This window comes from Schistocerca nitens, chromosome 2 (genome assembly GCF_023898315.1).
Source record: "Schistocerca nitens isolate TAMUIC-IGC-003100 chromosome 2, iqSchNite1.1, whole genome shotgun sequence".
NCBI classification, from domain to species: domain Eukaryota; kingdom Metazoa; phylum Arthropoda; class Insecta; order Orthoptera; family Acrididae; genus Schistocerca; species Schistocerca nitens.
The window spans coordinates 640,121,734-640,138,457 of record NC_064615.1 but is presented as its reverse complement, the minus strand read 5'-3'; the positions used below and the strand labels follow the sequence as shown (position 1 = coordinate 640,138,457).

General features: G+C 38.5%; 1 protein-coding gene across 1 annotated transcript; it reads right to left on the bottom strand.

The window, feature by feature from the left end:
* Positions 1–4,386: 4,386 nt before the first annotated feature.
* Positions 4,387–5,278, bottom strand: LOC126235221 (piggyBac transposable element-derived protein 3-like). The gene is made up of 3 exons (XM_049943952.1): positions 4,885–5,278; positions 4,635–4,830; positions 4,387–4,591 (listed from the first exon to the last, which is right to left on the bottom strand). The coding sequence occupies exons 1-3, from the start codon at positions 5,276–5,278 to the stop codon at positions 4,387–4,389; spliced, it is 795 nt and encodes a 264-aa protein (XP_049799909.1).
* Between the last annotated feature and the right edge of the window lie 11,446 nt (positions 5,279–16,724).

The following is a 16,724-nucleotide window of genomic DNA, read 5'->3' as shown; positions in this document are numbered from 1 at the left end:
TGCTTTTTAGTCTTCTGTGTGTGAAATTTTTCAGTGGATTTTGGATATGTTCATGAGACTGTAAGATAAACACTTTAAATTTCAGGCTTATTTCAGTGTTATTCACCTGAAAGTACCTGAAATAGAATAGCGTTCAACCTGGCTACTAATAGTAAATCAGAAAGATTAATTGTTATTTTCTTGAAAAAATTAAATAAAGGTGAAAGAAATATTAATTTTGTATAACTTTTTATAAGATTTTTATTTTAATACTCCCTTTATACCTGCAGCTTCGCCGTTGTAGGCATGTATCACTTATATTTTACACATAAGCTCCCACTCTCTCTGTCTATTTTCTCCTCCCAGACTCTTTGTCCACCCCTTTCTCTTGGTCCACCACGTTCTCCATCCTCTTGCTCCCATCTCCCCCTTCTCTCTGCTACGTCTCCTCCTTCCACCTATATCTACCTCTTCCTCCCCCTTCTCTCTGTTCATTTCTTCCCCTCTCTCTTTGTCCATCTCATCTTCTCCTTCCACCTCTGTCAGCTGTCCATCTACCCCTTGCCCTTTTTCTGTCCATGTCATCTTCCCCTCTCTCATTATCCTTCTACTCCTCCACCTTCTCCCTGTTTAGCCATACATATCTACATGTATTCCCCGTGAAACTTTCCAATACTACCAACATACTGGTTGTGCATGGCAGCCTAGATTCATGTATTACTACATTTTATTATTCCCACCACTACAGAAAAGAGTGACAAGAAAGCGAATTGATAGTGCATGATCATTCAGTTCTGAGCCATTTCGAGTCTCTAACTCATTGGGAAGTTAGCTTAAAATCAGCCTGAGAATTGGTACTCAACAGACAGACAGACAAGAAAGTGACTAAATAAGAACGTGGAAAAATTCCACCTGCCTCAGAGTTCAGTCTTCAACATTCTTCATTTACACGTTTTCATTTTGAAGACCCCTAGACAGTCAATGTTATTGTGCAGTATTTCCGGATGTGGAATGATACTGAAACTGTAGGGGTAATATCGGCTACATCAAAAACTTTTGAAATATTGTGCCATCTGCTGACAGTATTGACATTATCTTTGTCAGTCTCTCATGTACAACAGACTATGGATATCTCTGTGTTCACTGTTCGACATCTACATCTCACATCTACATCTATACGCTGCAGACCACTGTGAAGTGTATGGCAGAAGGTATGTGCCATTATTCCAGTTATTAGTGTTGATTGCTTTGAACCAAAGCTTTCAGTATGTCATGTGAGAAAAGTGCGGGTTGGGTTTCACATGATCGGTGTTTACGAAATCCCTGCTGTTTGGGTTCGAGGAAGTCATTGTGTTCTAGATACTACATTATGTTTGAGCTCAGAATATGTTCTAAGATTCTACTTTAGAATCTTGGACAGTAGTTTTGTTAACCACTGCTACTACCCTTCTTGTAGACAGATGTGACCTATGCCCTTTCCCAACAACTGAGCACGGTTTTTTCTTCAAAGGATCTGCCATAGTTAGAAGAGGGGCTAACTCTGCGAGCAGTTCAGCATAAAATCTGACAGGGATTCCATTGAGCCCTGGAGCTTTGTTCAGTTTTAACAGTTTCAGCTTCTCTCAACACCACTGACACTAACACTTATTTCATTCGTCTTTTCAGTGGTATAACGATTAAATTAGGGAAATTCTAATGGTTTTTTTTGTAAAGGAACATTTGAAAACGAAATTAAGCATTTCAGTTGTTGCTTTGCTACCCTCAATTTCAGTTCCTGCCTCATTCACTAGGGACTTGTGACTTACTTTGGTGCCACTAACAGCCTTTACATACGACCAGAATTTCTTCGGACTCCGTGGAAGGTCACTTGGCAATATTCTGCTATGGTAGTCACTGAAGCGACTGTGCTAATGAGCCACACAAAAACACTTAGTGGGCTGCATGTGGCCTATGGCCTGATTTTTGGCCGTCCCAGATCTGTTGGTGCTTTCGACTTAATTTTTTCCAGGGAGTGACTAATAAGAACTACTGCATAAGTAAAAGTGTGACTTGTGGTGTAAAGTCATGATAAAGGAACATCCAAAGCAACAAAGACTATGGTACAAAAGTTGATGGCCAAATACTCACAGATGACACAGTGACTGAAATGAAGGACAGTAAAGCAAATTCTGAAACATTGAACTCGGTTTTCACATGTTCATTTATAAATGAAAATTCAGGGGTGTTGCCCCAGTTGACTTCACACACCAATGCAAAGGAGGTGATATAGATATTAGTGAGAGTGGTATTAACCCTCTCCAGCCCAACTTTTGTTTACTTGTGGGAAAAAATAATTTTTCGGGTATTTCCCTACATAATGATTGGAATAATATACACTCCTGGAAATTGAAATAAGAACACCGTGAATTCATTGTCCCAGGAATGGGAAACTTTATTGACACATTCCTGGGATCAGATACATCACATGATCACACTGTCAGAACCACAGGCACATAGACACAGGCAACAGAGCATGCACAATGTCGGCACTAGTACAGTGTATATCCACCTTTCGCAGCAATGCAGGCTGCTATTCTCCCATGGAGACGATCGTAGAGATGCTGGATGTAGTCCTGTGGAACGACTTGCCATGCCATTTCCACCTGGCGCCTCAGTTGGACCAGCGTTCGTGCTGGACGTGCAGACCGCGTGTGACGACGCTTCATCCAGTCCCAAACATGCTCAATGGGGGACAGATCCGGAGATCTTGCTGGCCAGGGTAGTTGACTTACACCTTCTAGAGCACGTTGGGTGGCACGGGATACATGCGGACGTGCATTGTCCTGTTGGAACAGCAAGTTCCCTTGCCGGTCTAGGAATGGTAGAACGATGGGTTCGATGACGGTTTGGATGTACCGTGCACTATTCAGTGTCCCCTCGACGATCACCAGTGGTGTACGGCCAGTGTAGGAGATCGCTCCCCACACCATGATGCCGGGTGTTGGCCCTGTGTGCCTCGGTCGTATGCAGTCCTGATTGTGGCGCTCACCTGCACGGCGCCAAACACGCATACGACCATCATTGGCACCAAGGCAGAAGCGACCCTCATCGCTGAAGACGACACGTCTCCATTCGTCCCTCCATTCACGCCTGTCGCGACACCACTGGAGGCGGGCTGCACGATGTTGGGGCGTGAGCGGAAGACGGCCTAACGGTGTGCGGGACCGCAGCCCAGCTTCATGGAGACGGTTGCGAATGGTCCTCGCCGATACCCCAGGAGCAACAGTGTCCCTAATTTGCTGGGAAGTGGCGGTGCGGTCCCCTACGGCACTGCGTAGGATCCTACGGTCTTGGCGTGCATCCGTGCGTCGCTGCGGTCCGGTCCCAGGTCGACGGGCACGTGCACCTTCCGCCGACCACTGGCGACAACATCGATGTACTGTGGAGACCTCACGCCCCACGTGTTGAGCAATTCGGCGGTACGTCCACCCGGCCTCCCGCATGCCCACTATATGCCCTCGCTCAAAGTCCGTCAATTGCACATACGGTTCACGTCCACGCTGTCGCGGCATGCTACCAGTGTTAAAGACTGCGATGGAGCTCCGTATGCCACGGCAAACTGGCTGACACTGACGGCGGCGGTGCACAAATGCTGCGCAGCTAGCGCCATTCGACGGCCAACACCGCAGTTCCTGGTGTGTCCGCTGTGCCGTGTGTGTGATCATTGCTTGAACAGCCCTCTCGCAGTGTCCGGAGCAAGTATGGTGGGTCTGACACACCGGTGTCAATGTGTTCTTTTTTCCATTTCCAGGAGTGTATATTTATAAGAAATTTTGTTATTTTTTGTTTTTGGAGGGAAATTTGGGATGACTCCATATGGCATCATTGTGCAGGATCTGTTTCCTTCAGTCAGGTGGTTCGGATATCACAGTGCTTGATAATGGAATTTGAATGAATATTTTAATTACACAATTTGATGCAGTTTGTTAAAGAAAAATTAGTACATACAATAATGCAACTTGCATTTCAGGACAATTTTATGGTGTTTTACAGCATGATTGTTAGTTTACATGAAAATTTAAGAAACAGTTCCTGTCTTTGGTAAAGCAAAGAGGTTTATTACATTTGATGCATTTCGTTCGAGAATATGCTGTAATGCACAATTTACATCTCTGTTTGTTTTCTATATGTGTGGCAAGTGTCCAATGTTGTCATACCTTACATCATCAACTGGGCTGGGAACCAATGGGGCTCGTTTCTACACAACTGTAGGCGATAGACTGTCATCTGATGGCCGTCCTCGTCTTCTTACCAAAATGTCTCCTGCTTTTAGTAGTCCATGAGCTACATCAGACCGAAAAATAAACAGAGACATGTGTTTGGTAATTTCTCTTTGTCTGCAATGTTGGCGGTATAGGAGCCACGCATTTACAACACACTGTCAAGGAGGTGGAATACGATCCTTAGATAAAATCTTTTCACACCAATATTACTCCTATACAAAGCAACCAGCATGTCATGCAGATCAACCCCTCCCATCGAACGGTTATATTCTCTAACAATGTCTGGCCTTGGAACATCAATATATTTTCGTTCTCCCACTGACCACGTTTCACTGGTTCTACTGGACTTACTACTTTGTATATGATGCAAGAACGACAGACTTGTTATCATACCACTTCAGCGCTATGGTGTTCCTTTCTGTTTCAGTTCGATAATCGTATGATCCTCGTCCCCGCTTTTTCAGCTCGCTGTCTGCTTTTAGATTGCAACCTTTAAGTCTTGTGGGTCTAACAGTTCCAACAGCCAAAATGCCATAGTTTTTCAGGGCAGAAATAAGATTGTAAGAGGTGAACCAATTGTCTTTAAACACTTAAAAAATTTTATATTTTGGCAGTCCTTCCACAAGCCTTATCACAATATCACCACTTATACCCAGACCAGTATCATTATGTACAGTTCCTTTCCCTCGGTATATTTCAAAATCGTACACAATTCCACTAGAACCAGCACGGGCAGAAACTTTTATACCCAACTTGTGTGGTTTGCTTTTTACATACTGTTTCAGGGATGAATGACCTTTGATAGGAATGATTAATTCATCCACTGAATGATATTCCTCAGGTTCAATAATTGAAAAGCCTTGTTTGATTTTGTCAACAAATGGTCTCACCTTGAACAGCTTGTCATAATCAGGGTGCTCTCTTTGTTTCATTTTAGTGTTGTCATTCACATGTAAATAATTTCTTAGCTTATCAAACCTATTTCTAGGCATTGAGTCAGCTATTGGAAAAAATCTTGTAGCCTCTGTCCAGTACATTCTGTAACTAGCCTGGTGCTCTCTGTTTTAGCGAATTCACGGTAGCCAACGTAAGAACAATGAACTTTAGAAAGCCCTGCACACTTGTTTATAATCTTTGGACAAATAGTTTGGCCTTGGGAAAAAGTTAAATATGATGATGCCATATGGCATCACTAGGCTGGAAAGGGTTAAGAAACAGTTGAAATTGTTAAACCAAACAAGGCTCCAAAGACCGATGTAATCCCAGTCATATTTTATATTGAATTTGTGCCTGAGTTAGCGCATTGTTTAACTGTAATGCGCCGCTGATTCCTCAAACAAAAAACTAGGGCAGAGGTTGGAATAAATCACAGGTCACTTCCACCTACAAGAAGGGTAACAGAAGTGATCTTCAAAATTACCATCCAATATCCTTAGCATAGATTTGTTGTAGAATCTTAGAATCTAATCTGAGCCCAAACGTAAGGAATATGTCGAACAGAATGACCTCCTCCATGCCAACCAGCATGCATTCCGAAATCATTGTTCATTTGAGAAACAGTTCAAAACATCCTGAAAGCCATGTATCAAAATAGTTAAGGAGGTGCAGTATTTCTTGATTTACGAGAAACATTTGACTCACCACCACATCTACACTTACTATCAATAAAATAATCATGTGTGGTACCAACCAATATTTGTGATTGAGTTGATGATTTTTTGTAGGGAGGACAATTTGCAGGGAGCGTCATTTACAGAAGTAGATGCAATTTAGACACTGCCCCAGGGAAGTGTGTTGAGACTGTTGCTGTTCATGTTGAATACTAATGACCTTGCAGGCAATGTTAATAGTAATGTCAAGCTTTTTGCAAATGATGCAGTTATCTATAGTGAAGTAATGTCTGAGAAATGCTACACAAATATTCTGTCAGATCTTGATAAGATTTCAAAGTGGTGCAGACATTGACAGTTTGCTGCAAATGTTCAAAAATGTAAAATTGTGCATTTCACAAAATGGAAAAACTTAGTACCCTATTAAAATGTAACCAGCTGTAGTGACTACACTTCTGTTACTTAATTTTCTCATTGTGGAAGGGATGTTGAGGTGTCTAACACAGTTTTATTATAATTCCTCCGTTTAAAATATCTTCAAAATTCAATTTACACAATGACAGGCACTTTACAATGTATTCACCACTGAATAATGTAGCTGAAACACAGAAAACAATTTTTATATATGTTTGTTGCATCAGAACAAAGATAAAACTCATATTGGTTTAGTGCTCACAAAACCGTTTTAAGACTGAGTGCTGCAGCTACAGCCAACGGTTCTTTTATAACAGACAACAATTACATGAGCACTTTATGTATTATTTAAACTGAACATAATTGAATCTACAATTGAATTTATATGTTTTCATAAAACTAGTGGATTTAGCTTACAAATCTTGGCTACATCTTCCATATAAATATTATGTTGTAATATTTCGGTTTTAATAATGAAATTTCATGAAGTATACACCAATAATATGACTTTAATTATTACTTTTGATTGCTTTACAATTGTAGCATAACGTTTGGTCCTAATATGAATGTGGTGGTTTTAGAATGGTCTCTATAGTTGTTACTGTTACTGTCTTATATATTAATTCTACAGAGGATGCTGTCAGTCTCTGTTACATTTGGTTTAACGTATTTTTTGTTTAGATTTCAATCTTCCATAAATTGAACGGAAATAAATAATATTGAGTTAATTTAAACGTAAGTCAACTAGTTTTCATAGATACAGTAAAACAGCAACGTTAAATTTAAACTTCTGCAAGTATATAACTTCATATAAACTTCGCATGATAGTGTCACAATCTACAACATGTGTGGAGCTGTACTCTGCATTTTATACTGTCCTATTCTGCTATATTACTTAACCCCCATCCAAGTATCAACATAAGAATTATGTCATGGCATGCATGCACCAGGCTAAGAAGTTTGTTATACAAAGTGACTTAGTGTCTGTATTTGCTTGCGAAGCAGAGAGATATTCTGATCTATTGTTTACAGAGACATTTTATACAGAGTACTACTTTAACATACATAAATTACTACACAGATTATGAACATATATTTTTCTTTTATAAGTATCTTTTGAATGTCCTTCCTCCATTCCATGAACTCAAAAGTGTAACCAGAACTCTTATTTGAAGTATCACCATTCAGTGTTGCACTTCTCTTTAACTTCGTTCGGATGTTTTGTTTCCATTCAGTTGTTTCGTTTCTAACAGTTCAGTCATAGCACTGCTATGGAGAAACATATTCGTACACAATTCTAAATGATCGAAATGCACAGTTTAGCTATACAGTTTCTAATTGTACACAATTAAAAGTTAAATGGCTCAGGTAATTATACTATAAAATATTGCTAATGTATGATTAAATCATTCACTTTTCAAACAGTAAGGCTTATTCATATACACATGTTCTTAGTAACTAGAGTGTGTTTTTCTAACACTGGGAATGCATGAAGTGTACAATGGAGCCAAGGTGTACTTGATAAAATGCCTATTAAACATATCATTAATTAGAATGGTTTTAATTGTTTTGTTAATTCATCAAGCACCATTCACAATATTGCATTATATGCATCAGATGGAATATAATTTAATTTTATTCATATCATGTTACATACCTACTTCGTAATGGTCAGTGTCTTTGCAGCCTACCAACTCATATGCAATGCAAAAGCCTGATGTGGGAGCCCAGTGGCTGATGGCAACAATGATCGCCCAGCTAGTAGAAAAATTCAATTTTATTTGACACTGGAGGGTGACTGATCCCTTGCCTACTTCCTCCTTCCCTTGCACCACCCTCCCCTATGAAAATGAGCTACTAGTTGGTTTATCAGAACAATTATCTGCCCAATAACTCCTAATAGTGTTTTAATTCATTCGCTTTAGATGCTAAGTCAAGTATAATGTCACTGGTGGTAATGTGTTGAACCTTGGGAGGTGTGGCGGACCCTGGGCACTTTAGTACACAGAAACTAAAGGTGATCAAACACAACAAAATGATTGCCAAATTTGTAGTTAGTCTAACTGAAAGTTTTAATGTAACAGTATGCTGATTGGCTTGTTGATACTTCTCAATACTATTGAAAGCATAAATTAAATTCCAGTCATTACCACTAGTACCTATAGCTTAAACTATCTTGTTAGACAGTTTTTCTGTTCCACTTAAATTAGAGTTGAATGAATTTATTGCCTGGAATAAGTAAGTATAGTTATGGAATACCATATAAAAGAGTTAGGGATAACCTCCCTTCAGCATACAAGATGCCTTGGCATATTTGAGGTACATGGAAAAGTCGCTTGACAGTTCACAGTTTTCTGTATCTACCAGAAGAACAATAAATTGTATCTTCTGGATAAAAGGGGAGTGAGACTTGTTACACCTGAAGGTCATGTCAGTTGTTGAGTTGAAGGTGTAGATGATACCATCTGCAAAACGTTGTAGGAAGGGTTGAGTGAGTGTTTTCAGGTTCCTTGGACAGTAGTTCCAGGGTTGAACGTTCATGAACAGATCTCTCTCACCTGTATACATGGCTGTCGCAAAATACGATATTCAAAGGACAAACAAGTTTTTTGTTTGCTCACATTCAAATAAAATGGCTTGTGATAAAGCTAAGAAATGTCTTTGGTCCTGACTAACTAAAAAGTACTTCTGCAGGTGGTAATGAATATTGGTATGGAGGGGTGCTCGCAATACTGGATAGTTGTAGACATGGTAAAGTTCAAAAGATGTTTTGAGTCAGCTAAGAGAACAATGACAATTGGGGCCAATTCATTGTCCATCATGGTGGCATATCAGTCAATTTTTAGGAGGAATACAAATTTTGCGTATGACAGGGAGGATCATGCTCATAGCATTAGTTAGATGCCTCTTCGTAGCTATTAACAATGCTAAAAAATCTTTAGGATGCAGCTAATGATTAGCTGCGATAGTCTCAATGGTCTACCTCAGATTAAAAGCATCCAGTAGTGTATTTGACAAGCTATCGGTAATTCTTAAGAGCGAAGTATTTAGTTCTACATGGCAGTTCTAGATATTGATTTCTTTTTTGAACTCCTTTTGGATTCCTGCAGTCTCACTGTAGAGACCTCTGAAATGAGCTATGAACTGCTTAGCAACTTTACCAATAAAGAAGTTATTATTAATAAACGACTGTTGCACGTTGTATAATGCAAACTTTCAACGAGTTCCACAGTATTAGATGTACTTCTTTCCCTATCTGCTCTAGCTTTTTACTCACCAAACCAAGTCCTTGTTAGTTAATGATCCAAAGACAGTTGTATGTATTGTACTCCCACATTTGAACAAGATTATTGTGGGGTAAAAGATCTAAAAAGTAATCGATTTCCCTTCTATATACTGTAAGAGCTACCTTACGTTTTAGCCATAACTCAACTACAGTGCCATGCCATTTCTGGATCCCATTTCATATGGTTGACGAGAATGCCTCAGTAAGACTCATAAGTTCACGTGTTCTGAAATTGCTCTTCTACCCTACTTAGGTTATACCTCAAAATAAACTTAACATTATCACTATTTACTACTATATTTATTTGTGGCTCAAAAAGAACACCATAATGATGTGGGAGGATTCTAACAGATGAAAACAGTAAAACAAGTGATTAAATCGAAAACAAGAATCAGTATCCTTAAACTTAACATATTGAAGTCCAACAGCTAGTTTTCTGCAATAAGGACAATGTTAACGACTCAGTTGTTTGTCACAACAAATAACACACATTCATTTCTGTACATCTCCTCTTAGACAATCACACACTACTGTAAGCAATGTATACCCAGTTAGCACACACTTAGCATTGCCTCGGACACAGTAGATATCGTGATGAGGTGGAACTTGGCATTGCATGTGGGCTCATTCGGAAACAACTTTACTTGTCAGCGTTGAACTGTGCATTTCGGCTTCGATGGCACCCCTGTTCGTTACCATTAAGGGTGTCCTTCTGGTGTCTCAGCTGCTTCTGGTGTTTGCCTTGGGGTCGTTCTTCCAGTTCATCAGCTGGTTTCGGGGCTGCGCTGCTCAGGCACAGCCTTACATGGCTTACATGCCCTATGATAGAATAAAATGGCAATTGGGCTTTTAATGTGACCAGCGAAATGCTTTCAAAGACTTTTTATGGTCATTTCCAAAGCAATTTGAACTTCTTAATCTGGCCCTTCTTCAGCACAGGATTACTAAAATACACTAAGTCTGTAACACAATTCTTCAGTACGACAGCTCCATGATCATATTGAGTAGCCTGCTGGAAAAAGCACTGAAAACTGTTACTGGTTTAGTGCTATTTGGTTCAATTACTGATTTCCCTAAGCCATTAATAAGTCCACCTGTCATTGTCTCTATTTTACCGAGCAAGATTTGATTCTGATTACTGTAATCATTACTTAGTTTGTAATTTTTTTCGTAAAAACTTCATGACATGATCAAATAAACTTTTGTAATCATTGCATGAAAATTTGATTAGCTCCTTCATTTTCATTTTGCATGTTGAATAGTTTCAACTAATGCACCAATAACAGTATGACCTAACCACATTTTTTGCTATTGCACAGGAAAAATTATTACACTACTTATATTTTTCTGTTGCCCATGATCCCCACATAACCAATTTCCATACATTTAGTTCATCACATTCCTTGTCTATTTGTGTGTTCATTTTTGGTCCATATCCCTGATTGCGAATTTTATTTGAAATTTTATGTTTATTATTCATAGAAACGCGAAGCTCAGAAATTAGTTGGCATGTCTGTCCTCCCTTTTCAGCATATCTCATCTCCAAACACCAAATTAAAATATAAACAGCTTTAGGGGGTATATTTCAGTTCTTAACTTGCTGACTGTCAAAGAGATGTTGTTGTCTGAAATTCAGTTTTAATATAGATCCTACATTTGAAATATCATCTGGTTTCAGTTTCACACATTTACAGGCACACTGCGATATATTCACTGACAAACAACACAGCTGAAACACATAAAATACTTTTATGATATGATTATTGCACCACAATAGCGACAAAACTGACATAGGTTTGGTTCTCACAAAACTAATGCAAGACTACAAACCATGACTACAACTGCCAATCCTTTTAGAACAGACAACAATTACATGACCTCTTTACATATTATTTAAACTGAACATTGCATTTACAATTGCAATTTGTATACTTCATAAAACTAGTTATAAATTTTAGTTTTACAAATCATGACTACAACTTTCATATAATTAGTATGCTGAAATATTTTGGTTTTCATAATGAAACTTCATGAAGTATTCATCGATAATTTTATTATTTCTGTTAATTATTTGACAATTACAGTACAATTTTTGGTCCTAATATGAATGTCGCATCTTTACAATGGGTTCTATCGTTATTACTATTACTCTTTTGTATATTAATTCTACAGAGGATGACTTCAGCCTGTATTTAGTTTTAGTTTATACTACATTCGTTCAATAAGCTGTTCAGAACTGAATACTATTTGATTAATTTCATCATAATACAACTAGTGTTCAAAGGTACAGTTAGCTAGTAGTTTAAACTTCTGACATAGATAATTTTGGATAAACATCACTTGATAGTATCACAGTCTCTGGCGTGTATGGAATTGTACACTACATTGTATACTGTCCTCATATTCTGCCACATTACACTATGGCTACAGTATCTATGAGTCACTGATTTAATTGGTCATAAATAGAAACAAATGGATGTAACAGTTTGGAGAAATATGAAGTGGAATGATCATGTAGGCTCGGTCGTAGGTAAAGCATGCTGGAATTCTAAGGAAAAGTAATCAGTTTAAAAAGAGATTGCTTACAAATCACTTGTGTGACACATTCTAGAATACTGCTCAAGTGTGTGGGACCCATTCCAAATGTGACTGACAGAGGATATGTTATGTTTAGAGAGAAAGACAAACAAAATGGTCACAGATTTGTCTGACCTGTTGAAGAATGTCACAGAGATGCTGAAGAAGCTGGACTGGGAGTCACTTGAAGTTAGACACAAACAATATTGAGAAAGCCTTCTTACAAAGTCTTAAGAATCAAATTAAATAGATGACTTTAAGAATATACTGCAACGTCCTACATATTGCTCCTGTAGGGGTTGTCAGCACAAGGTTAGATTAATTGCAGCATGCACAGAGGCTTTTAAAAAAACTTAGTCTTTCTGCACTCTGCATACGTGGATGGCATGGGACGCTGTCCTAATAACTATTACAATCGAAAGTACACTCTGCCATGCTTTTCACAGTGATTTGCAGACTGTCAGTGAACATGAAGATGCAGAATGTGTGCCAGATATGTCAGTCATAAAGTGCATCGTCGCAAAAATTGTTTCCACATGATTATGGCGGTCAAGCAGAATGAACTCACAATAAAATGGAAGCAACGTCATAACTATCAGAACGGCAAATGAAAGTTGTGTAGCTGGCTACCTTGAAAATACATCTCAGGAATATTTCAAAAACGTTTCATCATATTTTTAATGAACAAGTACAAAGGTATGTGCAGCATAGAAACAACTTGCTTCTACTTTCCATTCCTAATACAAAATGAAATATCTGTTTCTGTGGTTGTGTCCTTCATGTTACCTTTGTAATATAAAACAAAAGAAATAGTTTTGATTTGCAATATTGTCACTTAGTGAGGCAAGTGTCAAAATCAAACAAAAATCAAACTTGTAGAATGGAAATATGTATACTGATAATTACTGATATAAATAATCACTTCAAAAACACAATGAATTCAACTTCAGAGCATCAGGCCAACATATAAGGCATAATTCTCTGCCTAATGTTTCGTCTTCCAATGATGGAGACAGCATGAGAGGGTTAAAATACTCAGAAATCAGTTCCAGACTCGAACAAGTTCAGCAACGTGAATTGCTTATATGTATCCATGGAATGGTTGGTTCGTGACGTCACCTCACCACTGCTTAAGATCACAGAGCCACACTTTGACAAAACAACATGCTGTTTTACATTACGTTATGTTATATTAGTGGCATCACACTGACTTACGTTATGGAGCTTGTAGTGGGGAAAAGTTGGCGCTGTTTGTTTCATATAGTGCGAAGTCCAACTTGTCTAATTTCAATCTTTTTCTTCTCTGTTGAAATTGTTTTTGTAACTTTTAAATTTCTATGGCCTGCACATTCTATTACAGTAATTATTAGATCTTGCTAAAATCACAGTGTCAGAAAAATGAGTAGAATATATGAGAAGTTTTTGTCTCGTAATACACAATTTCATGTCATTGACTTGGTGTACAGGAAATTTATCAAAATACAACAATTTGTGTAATGTTCTCTTTAAAATATCTTATTATAATATTCTGTACTGAATATATACAGACAACACATTTTTTAAATAACAAACTATAACATTACACAAATTTTCAGGTTGTCCTCCATTAATTCTTCAATGTAACAGTAACATTTCTGCAGTAGTTTTTCATATAAGATTTTTTCAGTGTTTCTAAATTAATACTGAGCAATTCTTTTCCTTTCACTTTGTTGTAAATTTTCATTCCCATATACTTGCACTGCAGAGTTTGAACATAAAGTTTTAACAGGTGGTTGGACAGCAGAAAATTATTTTGATTTCTGGTGTTGCAATCATGTTGAAATTGGTTTGCTGTAAGTAAACCATGTTTACTATGCACAAAGGTAGTCCATTCATCGATGTACTGTGAGAGAATACTTGATATATTTAGATTTTGTAAGAGCGTGCGACATGATTTTAATCGCCTTATATTGTGCATATTTCTAATGATGTATTTTTTTAAGTTCTAATACTCCAATACACATAGTTCAAGCTACCTCAAAATATAATTCCATACTTTATTACTGATTCGAAGTAGCTGTGATATACCACTTTTCGTATGTTCAAGTTGGTAGCATTGTATTGTATCATCATTGCTAAAATGCTAGATTGTTTAATTTATTTGCAAGGTACTGTATATGCGAGCCTAATGATAACTTTTTATTCCAATGAATTTCACACAGCTATCTCCTTGCAAATCGTGACTTTTATGATGTATTTGAATGTCATTTAACTTCACTTCTTTTGTTATAAACTGGAGTAACTAAAATTTTTCAGTGTTTAGTTTTAACCTATTTAAATTAAACCAGATCCGTTTTTGTCTAAGGCACTATTGACAGTTTGAGGAATTTGGTCGATACTTTTAGTCTGAATGATTACAGTTGTGTCATCTGCAAATGAAACTGACACTTAATATTAAGCGATAGGTCATTTACTTAAAACAGAAATAGGTTGGAGCCCAAGACTGAACCTTCAGAGTACTCCAAGTAAAATGGTTTTCCATTGCGAAGCATAATTTCCTCTTTCTTAAGTAATAACCAGTCTTGGTCTTTGGTTGGGTAGGCATGACCTAAAACCATTCTAATGCAGTTGCCATAATTCCGCATTTTTGCAGTCTAGAGAGCTGCAAGCAGTGGTTCGCCATATCAAAGGCCTTCAGTAGCATCCAAAAAAAAATCCTCCAGCATGCAGCGAGGTGTCTTGAAAGGAGCTAATTTTATCTGTAGACTGGTTGATAGCGGACAATGTGCATTTGCCTTTCAGAAATTCATACTGATTTTTTGAAATTATATTAAACTTTTGAGTGAAATTTTGAATTTGTGATGTGACAACCTCTTTGTGGCAGTGTAAAATCTTTAACTGTAAATGAGGATCACTGCCCCATGAGGCAAGAAGAGTTAGTATTCTCTGTATGCTAGTAATGCTTACATGTATTCTGCATATGTGCTGACTAATAAATAATGTGAAAATCGTATCTTTATGCTGTGCCGCTATTCTGCTTTCACACCCCCATTTTCCGCAGTGATGAAACCGAATTTTCGCGCTGCACCGCGATTTTTCTGTTATGACGAAAATCTGCTGTCCCAGTTACGCCATCAAGAATGCTGCCATTACAAACCTCACCATTCCTTTAGCAATGCTGACAACATTTCTCAACAAGTGCTCATGAATTCCAAGAACATCCAGTGTGTAAAATCACTAAATATCTGATGTGGCTTGGATGGTACTACAGTGCCAAACAACATAGCGACAATGCCTTCATTGTTCACCACATCTTTGCACAAACCTCACAAGCAGGGAATTGTGCCACAATGAATGTTGAGCTTACCAAGTGAGTTCTTGATAAACATCCAAGATTTGACACTGGGTGACTCTATCCTGGTACTTCAGACAAAAGACATAATAAACAATGACCACCAATAGTAGAGTAATGTTCGTTCAGGCACATTTGGTTTACATGGGTTGCCTACATTCAGGGGCAAGCATGCTTTCAGAGGTAATCTATTGTTATGCTAATTGATTTATAAGCCACTGAGGGTTGCTTTTTGACCCCCGGGGGATAATCAGTCCTTCTGAGAAACTCTCCACCCCTCCCCCTCCTCCTCCCCACCCCTTGAGGACATCCCTAATCCTCCCCCTCCTCTTCACCAATACAAGGAAACTTTTGATATCAAATTGAGTAACTAATTAAACTGATCAATTAACTACCCTTCCTATGGAATCCCTCACCCCTCCCCTTCCATCCACCACTTCCCCGTCTCCTGCCCGATCTGGAAATTTGTGGGAAAAAGACTCAATCTGTGCAGAGCTGCTGCAGAGTGAGGACATAGGATAGTTTATTTTCTTCATTTTGGATGCCACCCTGTCGGAAATTGGTGGGAGAAGCTCAACCCATCCCCTCCCCTCCCCTCTCCTTGAAAAATGATGGGAAACGCGCCATCTGTGCTAAGCTATTGGACTGGAAGGTGCAAGTGTTACCTTGTCCAGCAACTATATGTCTTAATTACGTAATTACACTTCTGCGGATTGGAAGTATTGTCTTGTTGGAAAATTTTCATGTTTGTGCTCACCTTGACATGCAGGGATCGATTGAACTAGTGCACAATGCCACCATCAATGGATGTCTCACACACAACCCCACATCCGATGCCTTCCTACTCTCGCCAGAAAAAACTTGTGGGAAAAATTTCTGAGCTGGTGGGCTGGAAGGATCCCATGACAGGAAATTCAACTCCAATGCAGAGGGCTTAATAACATACCATTAACTTACGAAATTCAATACCGAGTTTTGGGGATTGGATCTCTCTATTTGGTGGGAAAAGTTCATCATTCTCTGCTGTTTATTTAATTTTTTTTTGTATAAAATACATCGAAAAGAAGTAATTAAATACATTAATAGATCGCTTTTTTCCGATCGCGCAAGGAATACTGTCATGAAATCGACGTCAACACAACTCACTGCACGTAATTACACTGTTAAAAACCTCCTGATCACGTCTTCACACACGCTCACAGGCTGTCCGCTGGGCAGTGCCACACTCTGGTGTCCACCACAGTACAGCAAACTGACCAAGGGAC